At 37.7% G+C, this 16,286-nt stretch overlaps 1 protein-coding gene across 2 annotated transcripts in view; it reads right to left on the bottom strand.

Moving 5' to 3' along the window:
• Positions 1–207: 207 nt before the first annotated feature.
• The window catches only part of LOC108234814 (A disintegrin and metalloproteinase with thrombospondin motifs 7), a 127,674-nt gene continuing 111,595 nt past the window's right edge, over positions 208–16,286 (bottom strand). Inside the window, exon 23 of one of the 2 annotated variants that reach the window (XM_017414303.3) lies at positions 208–1,519. In XM_017414303.3, coding sequence (XP_017269792.1) covers positions 1,371–1,519 — 149 coding nt within the window. In that variant the 3' untranslated portion in view covers positions 208–1,370. The remainder of the gene's footprint in view (positions 1,520–16,286) is intronic. The other variant, XM_017414302.3, reaches the window with a different exon arrangement.

Here is a 16,286-nt window from a genome sequence, read left to right as displayed (position 1 = left end):
CTTTGCAGGTGGTTTGAGTTAATTAGCTGATTAGAGTGTGGTACCAGGTGCCATCAATTTTGAACCTTTTCACAAGATTCTAATTTTCTGATATGATGAATTTGAGATTTTCATTTGTTGTCATTTGTAATCATCAAAATTAAACGAAATAAACGTTTGAAATATATGAGTTTGTATGTAATGTATGAATATAATATACAAGTTTCACTTTTTAAATGGAATTACTGAAATCAATCTACTTTTTCATGATATTCTAATTTTATGACCAGCACCTGTATATTTGAACACAAATTTACATTTGCTCTAGCTACACATTCAGAGCTGCTTTCATTTTTTCAGAAATTCTCATATTTACTCTCTGCAGCAGACGTTTTTCCTTTTTATTTCTTCAGCTGAAACAGTAAGAGACACCAGCTGTTTTCACAGAGCACACTATCTTACAGGAAATACTTTGCTCTCCTCCCCTTCCTCCAGCCTCGACTCTTTCCTTTGGTTCGTCTCTTCTGCTGGGAGCTCAGGTTCAGATAGATACTGCTGATTGTAAAACTGAAAGCACATTTTTCTAATCACTCATTGATTAATTTGCTATGAAATCCAGCAGCAGAGTTCAAAGAAAGTCAGCAGCTGCCTCCAGATGGAGCGCCTTTTTACACAGGTTCTAAAATCATGGTCAGAGTAACCAATTTCTGTTTATTTTTGAATAGGAAATTAAATTTGATTTATGCATATTGGGTTTTTTTGGAAAGCCGCAGGAAGGTCTTACTTATAAATTAGGATGCATGTTTGTTTTGCAGAATTTGAACAACTCTGGTTGAATCTGTAAAGTTATGCAGCAGTTTGAAACAAACCAGAATAACCCTTTAGGACAAGATGACTGAAAGAATATATATACACACACATTTTTTTAACCATAGAGACAATTCTGCACCATATTTGTTTAGTTTCTTAACACTTGTACCACATAAGATATAAAAACACTGACCTGTACGTTGCACGTGTGCAGTTGTCATTGAACAACAAAACAAAACGTTTAATTAAAAAAAATACTAAATGAGTGGTTTATCTATAAGAGTAATCGTGCACTAAAACTAACTTAGATGAAAGGATCATTCCTTATCTAAAACCCTACTTTCTGCTTAACAGACATCGTCAAATTGTGTAGTATAAAAAGTGCAAACAAATATTTACAATCTCAGTGTTTTCCTTCCTGACCTATACACCTAAACATGCAGCGTTTGGGAGCGTCTGCCTCACAATTAATCCGTAGTTCAGAAAAAGGGCTGGATAGTTGATTCTCCTATAATTAATCCCCCTGCGGTGCAATCAGTGTCCCTTCTGGTGACGCTCAAGAGGAGTTTCAGTGCTGCACCTCAGTGGCGAGGCGACGTGACGCTGGCGTGGGAACGTTGACTGCAGGTTTTGCAGCACTTCACTTGTACGCTGGGCAGGTGGCAGCGGCCGAGTGTGCGCAGGGTCTGACAGAAACGGATCATCAGCCGGTCTCGAACACAAACTGCGCCTGTGGAGGAAACATAGAGACTGAGGTTTGAAAAGTCAAGGTCATTTACAAATGTCTGGTCTAATAACGGAAACAATTACTGGCACAAAATGAGGGTGGGGACAATCTTAATGTAAGACACAACCAAATGGATGAAAATTAGAAAGTGGCAGTATTTTTTCTCCATTTTGTTTAACCCAGCATGTTTAGAAAGTTGTAAACGTATTTTCATTGCCCACCATGTTTTTGTGTGTGTGTGACGTCTAAAACCAAATAACTTCTGGAGTCAACCTGATTCAAGATGGCCGCCACATCCAGTCACTCTTAGATTTGACCAAAACAAACTGTAACTATCGTTTGGCAACAGAAGAAGATCTTAGTTCTAACATGCAGGACAAAAGTCAGCGGGTGATATGCAATCCTTCAAAAATGCTGAGCCTGTAATTTTTTATCAGAATTCAAAAATGCCTATTACGCTCTAACATATTACACCTGCATGAAAAAAATAAAACAGTTAATTTTGATTTCAACTCTTATTTCACTGAGTAGAAATGAATGATATTGTTTCCTGTTTCAGGAACTCAAGCACGACGTTTTAAACATGAATTACAGGAGATAACCTACTTCAGTGCTTATAAATCCAGCAGAATATTTTCAGCAGATCGAAGCACAAAACGAAACTGCAGATTTCCTCGAGAAAATGACCCTTATGATAACAAACATTCTTTATTCATTTGGAGAAAATATGTTGGTAAGAGAGCGGCACACACCAGTGGAGACAGGACAGAGCAGAGACCCAATCCTGATTTGGAAAATAGCATATTCAAAAGACTGAAAATAAATCTCCCCCAAAATGATGTTTTAATGCTGACAATGTAAAATAAAAAAAAACATATAGTTTAAAAGCAGATTTGTCTTGTCTCCTGGCACAAAGAGTCACTCTAAAAGCTTTTTCTGATCAAAGTAAATGACATTTTATTAAAGCAGAGCTGGAGCCTCTGAAGACGCCTCACAGTTTGATCAGTGCGTTATCAAGAGATTGTGTACTGCTGGCCATTACGTTCATATAACTGTGCCATCTTCCTCTTTCCACCAATTTCCCACAAATAATGAGAAACCTAAGACTAGTCAGAAAGTCGAGTCTTTGCTGTGTCTTCCCTAAACAGCCTCAGTGTTGCATTGGTCAGTCAAACTCTGGATATGAATAATGAATGGAGCTGCAGCAGGAGGAAAATACGGCATATAAAACTACAAGAAAATAAAAGCTTACATAGATAAAAAAAGTGTCTCTTGTAAGAGTGTATATAAAAGATGGACAGAGCCACTGAAGTGACATACCACCACTGACCACAAGGGAAAGCTGAACAATTTCTGTGGCTCTATTTGAAGAGAGAGAGAGAGAAAAAAAAAGCTTTTCCACAAATAATTTTGAGGCCAGCAGCCCGACTCACTCCTCATCGTACTGATGCATCGAATATACTTATCTTTTTCCCATTCAGCCCCACCTTATTTTGCAAATATGATCACTTCTGCCAGCAAAAACATAACACTGGTAAAATCACTAGCAACCACAGATAATGAGAAACCTAAGACTAGTCAGAAAGTCGAGTCTTTGCTGTGTCTTCCCTAAACAGCCTCAGTGTTGCATTTTCAACCCAGAACCACAGCTGAGCGGTGATAAGATGATTTCTGCAGATGGCGGTACCTTGGGCTGTGCATGAAGCCTGAGGTGCGCTGCAGACCACCTGCTCCGACACCGTTCAGTCACACCAACAGCTGCCTGTTTGTCTGCGGGGGGTGGGGGGGTCAGTAATTTAGGGGCTTGTGGAGGTATTCACCTGTATTTACCGCAGCTGCTCACAAAGCCCCGCAGGCTGGGTTGTGTTAAAAGCACTGAGGAAATCAAAGGACAAGATCCTCAAATTGATGCCTGCGTTGGTCAGACAGAAACACACCTGCTCGAGCGGGTAATAAAAAGGTTTCAGGCTGTGACGATAAGCAAACTGCGGAGGGTCATGGAGAAGCGTCGACCAAATAAAAACCCGCTCTAGTTCCTTCACGCACAGATTCTGTGCGTTCAGGTGTAAATATTTGTTTCTAAAAATGACAAATGACTGAGCTGAAACTGTTGGAGACTCGTTGGAGACTCGTTGGAGACTCAAAATTGTGAAGAAACTGTAAGAACATACACAAATGTTTAGTTCCAGTTTGCAATCAATCTGAGCTGCGCTGCCATGTCTTGGGGAGCAACCTTTTAGAAATGGCAGCCTATTTTGAGCAAAGCCTGCAAAACTATATTCTAGGCCATGCGCATTATTTTGTTGCCCACCTCCACCCACTTTATATTCACCTTGGCAGCTGGCCTCGTGTTTACGATTTAATCTACTGGAGTACACTTTTAAATATTTAAGTAAAGATAGGCAAATTTGAACCAGTTTTTTAAATAATCAATATTTATTTCTAATGAGGTTTGACCTGAACATTCAGGGCTGCAGCCTTGAATGTTTTCTGTTATAAGGAGAGCTCCTGTGCAGGTGTAATACAGCACTTTAGAAATTATTAAAAAAAACTTGAGAAGGGTTTGAGATGCCCACAACAACTCTGTGACTATTTTGAGAGGAAAATCTGTAACACAAGTCTTTTGAACATATTTAAAATTCAAGTATTAGGACTGCTAGCCTTTGCAGCTCACAAGAGGAAACCGAGAACTCCTGTTTGGAGAAATTTGGAGACTACCTCACGAACACCATTCACAAACGAGTCACCAGCGGTGGAAACCAAGTGAGATACTGTGTTAAAATTCAACCCTTTGCCAAGTGCAGCATGTCATTCAAGGACAAGGGGAAAATGAGGGATGACATTTTTCTGACAGGTAAGCTTTTAAATATATTTTGCACGGGAATGAAAGGTTAAGCTCTCTTTTATTTTTTACACTGGAATTGTTTGATTGTAAGTTAACAAGTCATCACCAGATACCCAAACCTTTAATTTATGAATAGGCCTTATTCTGTCACAAATGCGTGGAATTACCCTTTAAATTGCAACATGCACAAAACCTATTTCTGGTGTGCAAGAGTTCCTTCTTGGGCATACATAAAGCAAAAAAGTTGAGGTAGATAACATCAACAAAAACTCTTCTCCAGCCACCTTGTCACATTTTTACCTGACATGGACAAGGACTGGGCAAGATAACAGGACAAGTCATGAAAACTCCAAGAAAAAAAAACCCCAAAACAAAACATCTGTGCTGCTGAGTGTGTGTGTGTGTGTGTGTGTGTGCAGGGGGAAACAAGAGAGCTTGAGCTGGCCATTTTAAGTGATTATTTCTGACAATCTGGTGCCTGCAGCCATGAGTTGAAAACTCGACCCAGAAACTGTTATTTGAATCATCACATTTCATCCAACACTCACTGTTTCAGAGCCAGAAGCTGCTGCTGTAATGGGCTCATTGTCTTCTCATTAGTGCTGAAGGGGGCAGAGTTAGGTTTGCCATCTGATATGTTGATTTCCTCGAGCACCACTAAGGAATCATCAGGACAGAAAAAAACAGAAAGACCAACCCACACTTTCCTGTTGGAACGTAGGTGCAGGTGAATAATGTCATAATAATGTCAACCCTGGATAATGGCTTTAACAGAAGGAATTGTAGACCAACAATTCACTTCCTGCAAGTCATAACTTGTAAAGTACATCAGAACAAGACAGTTATTTATTTCCGAGGGCAAATAAACCCATGATTTTTTTTTTATTCTTTAAATTAAGATAAATCTTTACTCCTCTCTGTCTCTGGAGTCTGTCTATGAAGAGTTCCATCATCATTAGCAACGAAAACTTTTAAAATGGTTTTATATGTAAATCAGGCGACCCCAAAAGCTGTGGGTGATCACAGACAGCAGGTGGCTAATGCTGAAAGCATCCGTCTCATTAGGGACACAAGAAAATAATAAAAAAAAAGAAATAATCTATTTTAATGACTGCACACAATTTTCTAATATGTGCTTTTTTTCTTTCTTTTTGTAGAAAAACAAACCAAGAAAGTAAACTAAAAATTCAGCAAGAAGTATGACATCTTAAAGGGATTTCTGGACTAAGTCACAACTCATTTATTTAAATGGTGCATTTGTTGGAAGTGTCCAACGAAAATGCATAAAAGTTATTAGTTGATGCAAAATGCTGCTGCCATGAGAATTAGAGATCATACTTCTTTAATTTTAGCTTCTCTTCATCGGCTCTTTGTAAAATTAAACTTTTTCTAACATGCAAAGCTTTCAACCGAGCTCCATCTTGTATTAAAGATTGTATTGTTCCATATTTTTCTAACAGAGCACTTTACTGTCAGACTGCAGGTTTACCTGTGGTTCCTAGACTTTCCAAGTAGTTTCATTTCTCAGTCTTTTAGTTTTCATAGCACTTTGAATCTCCTTGTTGCTGAAAAGTGCTATATAAATAAATTTCACTTCACTTCATCTGTGAGGCTGGCACCATGTGTACTTTTAAGACTAGACTTTCCTTTTGATAGTTTTGATAGCTGGCTTGGGTTTCCTGAGTCATCCTTTAGTTACATTGTTACAGGCTTAGAGTGAGGCAATATGGTAAGTATGTCCTCCAGCAGTATGTTATCTTTACTCTCTCTATTCTCCATTTATGTACAATATTTGTTATTATTGCCATCATTAGGCTTGTGTTCATTGTTTTTCTTCTATAAAAACTACGCCTAGCCCAATATTTTCTGTTTCTCGGTGCTTCTTTCCTGTCCTCTCAGATGGACGCTCGCTCCGGATCTGGTTCTGATGGAGGATTCTTCCTTTTAAAAAGGGAGTCATTTCTTTCCACTACACCTAACATGCTGCTCAGGATGGAGGATTGTGCTGAGAGTGAAGATTCGACTCTATCCACTGGTTTCCTTGGATAGATAACGTTTTAATTTGCATTTTACAATGCACTGAATGTCAGTGTACTGTATTATAAATTGACAGTAGTTATATTTAAATCTATTTTGAACTGTTTGAGACTCACCATTTTTTGTCTAGTGCCCTGAAATGACCTTTGTTTTGAACTCTGTGTTACATAAATAAATTGAATTGAAGAGAGATTGCTTTGAATATTTGTATGGGGTTGCTGGAAGTGAAAACAGTTTAATCTTTAAATCAGTGGTCTCCAATCCTGGTCCTCGAGGGCCACTATCCTGCATGTTTTACTTGTTTCTCTGCTCCAACACACCTGATTTGAATCAATGACTTATTAACAGGCTTCTGCAGAACATGAAGAGGTGATTTAACCACTGAATCAGGTGTGTTGGAGCAGAGAAACAAGGAAAACCTGCAGGATAGTGGCCCTCGAGGACCAGGATTGGAGACCCCTTTTATCTTTGATTTCAGGCTGTGCCTGAGCAAGGGCTCAATATTTCTGGACACAGTCAGTAAAGAAGCACAATGAATTGCACTTTTATATGTTTATACTCCAACCATAGCTGCATGATGTCTTCTTCATGCTGGTATTTATTACCTGCTCTTAAACACACAATATAAATCAGCCTCAAAATTAAAATGTGAAAAACTTTTAGTGTCACATAAATATATATATATATATTTATAAAAATGTCTTCCTAATGTTGAATACAGTACAAGGTCACAGTTTCACTAGACCATTATATCCTCTATAACTGTGACTGTAAAAAAAATATTCTCATAAAATAGGGGCATTTATTGTAACATGTTTTCTTTTGCCAAGAACACAACCTTGAGCTGCACAATATAAACCATCTAAAATCAGTCCCCAAAGCCACGTTTTTTCATTATGATTCAAAGGTTACACAAGATTTATCACACGTCACAGCTTACAGAGCAGAACAAATAAAAGATATAAATGAATTAACACAAAAGACAATCTCATTTTGCTCACTGTAAAATGACAAAAAACAAATATTAGATTCATTTCACTGTAACTTGCTTTTTAAACTGTAAATTATGAATTTATCATGCACTGACACGGGTCTCTCGTTAACCAGAAAAGGTTGGAAAAAAAAATCAACAGATTTCTGCTGGTTTTGAGCCTGGAAGCAGGCTTAATGTCTGTCTGGGACTAAACATTTCTGGCTATACCTACAGCACCTAAACCTGTTATAACAAGTTTTGTGGGTGGGGGGCTCATGAGTGCAGGAGAATCAAGCCATGAACACCGTCACTTTTTAAGCTGATGGTGACCTTGTTGGGAAACTTTTGCTTTTTTAGAGCAGTTGCAAGGTGCAATGGTGTGGGGCCAGAAATAGACTGCAGAGGTACAGCGATCAGCACAGATTCAGAGTAGAAGTGCAAACTCAAGGGTTTATGTAACACCAGACAGCTACTCTTCTCAGTGAGGCATACCTAGTGAATTGAAAAACAACTAATTTTAAATCTAAACCCTCTGTTGACATACGGAACATTTTTGGTTTGGGTTTCTTGTATTTATTTTTACTTTGGTGTAAATCTGAAATAGTTCAAGTTTTGTCTCAACTTCATGTGATTTGGTAATGAATGTTCTTGTGTTTTAGGCCTGCAACACATTTCAAACATAGCTTGAACAGAGGCAACTTAAGTTATAAATGATTACAGAACATCAGAAGCGATAACACCTGATTATACCTTCTTCCGATGTGATTAGTGGCTTCGTTCACCCTTGAGGGAAACTGATGCTGCTGCTCTCTCCTTAGGTTAAGTAAATACTCAGTTCAGTTCTCTGAACAGCTGCTGCAGAATAATTCAACCTTCTGTGTTCACTTCCACTGTTAAATGATGTACCATAAGAGTAAAAAATGCAGCACTTCTGAGGCCCATCTGGGCTGAGATGAATTAAAGAATGAACTCACTTTGACTTCTTTATGACTCCTTTGATGGGATCATCTAAATTATTGGTAAGCTTCTGTTTGAATGATGGACCATTAGAGTAAAATACTCCACCAGGCCCAATTGATGGGACAAATATGTAGATATGCTGACAGCAGTAATCTAGATAATACCTTTGCAATAATAAAAAAAATATTGGGGAAAATTGCATGAAAAGTGAGAAGTTTGTTTTGCAAATTTTTGAAATCTTAAAAGATAAAGTCAGGAACATTTTCAAGAAAACCTCCAAAGTGGGTATGTTCCTTCTGATATGACTTTTTAAAGAAGAAGCCTCTCTGCCTGTAAACATTGTTTTGACAACATAGTTACAGAGTGTCTGTTAAGAGAATATAACAATTCTAGACAACAACATTATACACAAACTCATGCGATATCATGAGATGTCACCCTCAGACTGTGCTGTGAATGACTCTTAGCTACAATCACAACAATTTTTAGGTCAATATTTGTAAAACTGACCGAGTTGTAGCAGTTTCTGTATACGCTAATGTCAATTTGCTGTGGTGGTCATCTTGAATAGGACTGCCTCCATTATATGGCAACAAATTTACGAGGGTCTGTTAAGTCCACCACGAGCGCGTATTACGCTCCATGCCTGCACAATTCAGTTACCACGAGCGCTACTCTCCTGCAGGGCACAAAACTCAGCACCGAGTTGCAGCTCTCAATATATCAATCTGCTCACTCGTGGATCTACTCCTGCGCGCTCGTGTGAAACTGCATTTGATTGGGCACTTTTATGCTATCCCTGCCCCGTGACCCTTGTTGGCACTGGCTTCTATAGCCAACTCATCTCTGTATGGAGCCAACACATCCGAGTTGGAGTTTGGTGAGTAAACGTTTTATGAATTTGGCATAGAAACATTCATGTTTCTATGAAAGTTTCTCACGAGCGCACAGAATAAGTGTTGGGTATCAGTCGTGGCTACTACCACACAAGATTAGGTCAATATCAGTAAAATTGTTCAATTATAGTAATTTTATGTTTTTAAATTCAGTCGGCTATGGCAGTCATTGTGAAACAACGGTTCTAACGGTTAATCAGTTGCGGATGTCCTTCGAATAATTACTTTTTGCAAGTTCATTTTAATTCCTCCACTGGTTCATGAGATACTTTGATAACAGACAGGCACAAAGCCACACACACACGGACGAAAACATTATCGCTTTGCCTTCTTATAGCGGCTGGCGATGAAAAACCCCTTTTTTGACCTCAGGAGTTCAGGGTCCAAATTCGACAATGCTTCAAAAATTCCATTATGGAAATGACATTTAACAGAACAATGCAAACGTTTAATAAGTTTAAGTTTTAAAAGCAGTTAAACGTTTTTCAGGTTTTCTGAAAGACTTTCAAAGTTTTTCTTTGAGCTCTTGCCGCATTTTCATTCATTCCCTAACCTGACCTCAAATCTGACCATGACAGCATGTTGTACAGAGTGGGATTAAATAATGAGAAGAAAGGACAAGCAGAGGACAAAAGGAGCAGAATCAGGCCTAATAAGAACCATCTACAGCAGATGAACAGTATCTCTTGAAGAAACAGTAAAAAATCTAGTAAAGATGTGCCACAGAAAATGGGAGATGGATTATTGATCACCTCCTGTATGTCAGCTAACAGCTCTAATGTCTGCCCTTATGTCTGGCACTTGAGTCTGACTAATGCTTCTGCCAAGTCTCAGTGAAACTCACAACACCGCCTTTCCGATATTCACACTGTTTTTGGCATCGCTCCATACCCATCGTTTTTTACTTGCCAAGTATTTCACAGGAATCTTTTAAAAAGGAAATTGTTTAAACTTCCTTCTGCTCGCTCTCTATTTTTCCTCTTGCCCTACATCCGGGAAATCTGCTCTTTCACTCTATGGAAATTTGGAGTCTTATGGTGAACATTTGTTGGGTTTTCGACAGCTTACTGAGCTCAACTTCAGCGCTAGATGTCATAGGAAGAGAGAGACAAATGACAAAATGAGCCCCTCATAGAACTGAATTAACAAACCTGAATGGTCAAAACATAAAAATCAGGAGTCTTTAATTTGCCATTAGTTATGTCCCCGTTTCAAAAACATGAACATATTCCTAACTTCATATTGAGCCTTTTTTAAAAAAAAAAAAAAAAGAATAAATACAAACCTACTTGGCTTCGTGTTGGGACATTAATGATGTGCAAGCCTGATTCATTGTCCAACATATAAAAGTAGTGTTTTTGGTCTGTGGGAGGAAACCAGAGTACCTGGCGTAAACCCACTGATGCACAGGGAGAACATGCAAAAGGCCAGGAGGCGGGCCTTTAGCTCTAACCACTGCCTGCTCCCAACACAGAGGACACAAAATCTGTTAACTTTGATCATTTGTTGATAATTACCTTGGTGCAACACCAAAAGTGCTTGTAAAAACTTAAAACTTTTGAAGTATCTCACAAAAGTAACTCTGGATTGTTGCAAAAGAAACACAAATCTGCATCTCATTACCTGAAATTGTGTTGACTTCCTGTCTGATTTAAGTGAAATGTAACATCAGACTATAAGCTATAATGAAGAGAGATGAATAAAGTGAACAAACAGAGGTAACTCAGCGCATCTAAATAAAAAGTCTGATGTAAATATATGCAACGCACACTGATCACTTCAGGTCCATATTCTGAAGTGATCATATACTTTATACCAGATCAAAACATAAGCCAACATAAAGAAAGAATGACTTAAGCTGGCCAATAAAGTTCCCCTATGTGCATCTTTGTTAATTTAGTTTGCATATTCAGAACATTTGTTTGTGAAAGGTATCGGTTCAGCTGTAGGCCAACAGGAGGGCTGAGCATTTGAGGAAGATGCCGACATCGCCAATAACTCCAATCTGTTCCTCTCCTCTGTGACTGCAAGTCGCTTTGAATCAAAAGTTTTACATGAATTAGTTTAAGGAAAAGAAAAAATCAACACAGCTTCTTCGTTTTTAAAAAGGCCTGATCTGATCTTTGTTTCTACCTCCACTGTTCACCTAAGGCTACTCACCGTATTGACTTTCCAAATGATTTTGTGAAGGAAAACATCTTTTCTGTTAAGTGCACTGCAGGTCAAAGGTGTGATTTTGACTGCTAATTTCACTCATGATCTGTCTTCTAGTGAATAAAACATCATGGGCCTTTTAGCGAGGTCTATTAAAGTGTTTTAAGGACACTTGATACTCACTGCTTTCAAGGAATGTGAGAAAACAAAAATGTTAAATCATTGATGGACAGGAGTTTTAAATGCAAACTTATTCTTCGTTTTGTGCATTAAATTTGCACAAAAATGAGATACAAAATACAATAAGATGCAAAACACCTCAACTCCTGCTAACAGCTTTTGTCTGTATATAATAGCTTCCTGGAAGCAGCCACCTCTTACAACTTACACAAAAAGGGTAATTTTTATTTTTTGTTTAAAAGAGCAAAGTATGACTAAAGTTAGCAAATGTAAATATTCACCAGCAGTGGATCCGAAGCCTGGTTTAAATATGAATCCTTGCCTTGAATATAAATTATGAAGCAATATGATGCAACTCAGACAGGCTGGCTGATAATTTTTTGCTTTTTAAATCAAAACAGTAGTTGGAGATTGGTTCAATGTTATTTTGATAATTATTTGTGCATTTTCTGTTGACCAAACCATAAAACTTGTCATGTTTTATGTTAAAATATAGCACATGTTGCCTCTTGTAAAAAGGAACAAGGCAAAAAGGTTTAAGCTTGCCTAATAAATTTAATTACTAACTACATGTTTTTACCTTATCTTGTTGGTTTTTCTTTGAAATGTTTCAATTTATTTTTTATCAGGTGCTTCCTCTGCTTTTATTAATGACTCATTTAAATTATACAACCTGTATTTTTTTGTTTTCAGGAAGGAACATGCTTGATAACGTTTCAAAACCACAGGTTCAGAGTAAAGCAGCAGGTAAATGCTGGAGAACAGGGCTGTTGCTAAGCACTACATAAAACCAAAAATCCTCGCTGAACATTTCTTAGCATTCTCTGAAATCCTATTTACTTCCCTCAAAAATTGAAACAGATTTTTTTTCACAATATTTATTCACTGTTTATTTAAGAAGCAAGATTCTTAGTTTTATTTGGCTTTGGGTGGCAAACATGTGTGACTATTACCATTTATTCTTGGAAAGCAAACAACAAGCCGTCTACTCTGACTGAAAGCAGAAGCAGACTCAAAGCCAGCTGCTGCTTGACTGCACACATAAAAAGAACAATAGCTCGCCGAAAGAAAAAGGCATCAAATCTCAGCTGTGCTGCTGAGATGCTCACGCACAAACTTAACATGCGCATTTGTTTGTTGCCACGTTATCGTACGCCTCGAATACTTACGATAACACTTTTATACCTCCATGCTTTCAAAATGTCAGCAAAGCTGGCATTCAGTTTCCAGCAAGTTGCCCTCTGAGAAAGACTGATTTCATATCTGATCTCTGAAACAGAAATGCCAAAGAACTGCAGAGGTTCACATCTGACAATGTAGTGCAACAGTGTTTATTTGTTTAATTAAAAAATGCACAAACATAAAAAGAGCTTTAAAAATGACATTCTGCTTTCAGAATTTTGCCATTTATTTTTATCCAGATTTATTCAATCAGAAACCGACAGACTGCCGTGACATCCTGTTGGACCTTAAAGGTGCTGAATTTTTCAAAAAATAAAATATTTATAGCATTTTTAAAATTTTGTTCAGCTCCTATGATTTTAATTTAAAAGTAGAGGATTTTTTTTTTCAATGATTTGAATAGTTTCATATTACAAAGAAAAATGATTTTTTTCCCTCATACTCTACACTGCTAAGCACCTTTTATCACCAGTTTTCTGCAATGCTGGCTTTTTTGTCCTTCTCGTCTTTTCAAAACCCACATTTGGAGACGTCCAGTTTGCTTAAACTGGTCGAATGATAAGGAAAACAAAACGTGAAACAACCTTTGAATGGCTCCGAGACTGTCAGAATGTTTTGCACATGTACAAAATTGTTTTTAAAATTATAAAAAAATCTGGGTGGAAATTTCACTACATCACACACTACTATTATACACAGAGCCCATTTTTACAAAGGTTCGAATGTTTATGAAATTAAAAGAATAAACTTAAATACAACACTTTTGTATGCCACTTGGATTTATCTGTAAATAAATCCTGAGCAATACACTTTTATATTTTCATGATAACAATCATTTTGTAGTGACTATTGTCCAACATTTACTCTCTCAGCTCGGGTGAAGGGGGAGAGCCGCTTTTAAATATTTACCCCAGAATTTGCTTCACATTTAGATACAACTTTGATTTATTTAAGGCTTTGGAAACCTGATATAGTTGGTTTTAGGTGTGGTGGTGGCTGGACTGATCTATAACTGTTACAGAAAAGCTGTAGCTGCAACAAACAGCAACCATGTGGTAAAAACCATGAACTCACTCCAACACCCAAACATAACGAGACTCTCTGCATCGCCTGTGGCTGTAGCCCATACCCCGAACCATGGTAAACTGTTTCAGAGTGGAGAAAAACAACCAGATGGACTCCTACCGATGGCTTTTATGCACCACTGGCAGGAAATAATTCCAGTTTTTCCCACGCTTACTTGTACGCTACTTATGACAGGACTCACCAGTGGTATATTTATACTTCCATCATAGTGGACATACTGTTAGCTTCAGGTTTCATTAGGACTACTGTAGGCACATGTGGGAGTCTTCAGAGACCTTCTAGACACAAAAATAATAAAACAACCTGTAACCAGATTTATGAAAGATCACAGCACTGGCATACACAGGCACACACACGGGTTTAGAGGGGGGAGAGTTTCTCTTGCTGCAGGACGTGGAGCTCTGAGGGAATAAGGTTGGGAACCACTGACTTACCGTACAACATGTATTTATTATATTTAGGGTTTAAACTGAGTCTGGCCTTTTCAGGGTAATAAAATGTTGCAGTGTTATTTATGTCACCTATTAGTGGTCATAAAGTTTTGTCTTATTATGCACTATACCATCAATAGCAGTGATCAGACCCTCTTTGCAAATGACTTGTTCTTTCAAACATCTGTAAAGCAAAAATGTCAAGCACAAATTGGAACCATTCATAGCCTTCAAAGAGACCTTCACATCAAAGCCAGGAATGCACTTTAATATTCTTCAAGCAAAAAGTTTTGGGATGTAATATGACATCATCTAACTCACCCAAAATCTAAAAGAGGGTTGCGAATCTGTGGATGTGTTTCATGTACCACACACGCCGCTCGTGATCTAAACAGTTGCTTTGTTTCTGACTGTCCTTCGTCCTTTTTTTCCCTGTTCAAAAGCAGAAGTTCAACTCATCATCTGCGTATGCTGGAAACAAAGAGGCTCATTGAGGATAATGTTGGCAGTTCTTTCCACTGGTCTTGTGTTGTGGCATTTATAAATTAGAGCTTGTAAATTCCAAGTGGTACAAATAATGCTCTTTGAAGGGTGAAAGCAGCAAAGTTCACGCAGCTTCCTACAGCCGAAATGTTGCTGTTCTCGACACTCCTAAAGATCTGGTTCTACTTTAATTTGCTGTGAGGTCTATTTCATTTCAAGTGATTATCAAGTATGAATTTATATGTGTATTACAGTATACGATCAATAAGAAATCAACTATTTTTTTGTAATTGTACATTTTTTTCTCCATTTGGTGTTGTGCTTTTGTGGTTTGAGTCTTTAAATATAACATTGACTGATATTGAATGGAACTGCTTCTGTTTGATATTATCAATGCCATGCTGAGGTGAGTCAACAGACTACTGTGAATATCCCTGACACGGCTGGTGTCAGCAAAAAAATCTAAATTTCCCTTCAACCTATTGCTTTAAAGTCACACTGTTTCACTTAGAGAAATTATAATTTTAGATGTCCTGTATCATTCCCTTCACACATGGGTCAATCATCGTTTCTGCAGACACTATTTAAATTCAGAACATTTTCTAAGGATTTGAGTACTTTGCCTGGAGGAAGTAGAGACCTCTGCCTTTGGTTTGGTGAAAACAAAGTGAAATTAACAAATGAAAAAGTCTCTGAAAAGAGCTCATTCTGTGTTTTACAGTTAAACCTTCTTCAGCCAGTGAATCCAACACATCTGCAAACAGGAGGTACGAAAAATAAAGTAGATTAAAATTATTCAAATTTGACGCTGCGCCTATTCATTTCTGTAATACATTACTATTATGCAAAACAGAGAAGCTAAGGTCATATCATCTGGGAGTAATTTGCTGCAGTTGTTTGACTTTGGACATATAAATCTGTGACCCTGTTCTCATTTCTTTCCATTGTTTAATCAGGTTTAAAGAGATAGCTTAGGTTATTTCAAGCAGAGTTCTGTGGAGTTGTTGCTAATCAGTATTTTACCTGCAGTAGGCAATACTCAGAGCTCTATCAGATTAAAATATGAGGCAGAAGGTTTCTTAGGGGACAGGAGCTGACAGCTAGTCAGAGTGGGAACACTTCCAAAGCAATTTTCTGCCATCTGAAAATAACTCCAGTCTCAAAAATGTCATTGCGGGTCATGCAAATAGTATTTTATAAACCTCTACACCACCACTTTTTATTAGGCAGTTATTTGTTTGGACGTTTATGCTTATTTACAGTAAAAACCAAGTTGACCACAGTTTGCTACAGTCCATGTGAAACCTATTGTGCAAAATGGAACCAGCCGGAGTAACCAACTGAAGGAAAAGTGAATCAGTGTAAAAATAAAGTTTGTTTAAATCACCATAAAATGTGGGATTTACACACGCACATTACTTTTGCAGCCGAACGTTTTACTAGTAAGGACCTGCTGATAGACTTGGTCTTACTGTAAGTGTAAACAGCCTATACGCCACAAAACCCTATTTCAAAAATCTGAACTTTTTTTTTTTTTTTTTTT

Source organism: Kryptolebias marmoratus, linkage group LG15 (genome assembly GCF_001649575.2).
Source record: "Kryptolebias marmoratus isolate JLee-2015 linkage group LG15, ASM164957v2, whole genome shotgun sequence".
Classification (NCBI taxonomy): domain Eukaryota; kingdom Metazoa; phylum Chordata; class Actinopteri; order Cyprinodontiformes; family Rivulidae; genus Kryptolebias; species Kryptolebias marmoratus.
Note: the sequence above shows the minus strand (reverse complement) of the source record. Positions and strands in the feature narration are given on the sequence as shown.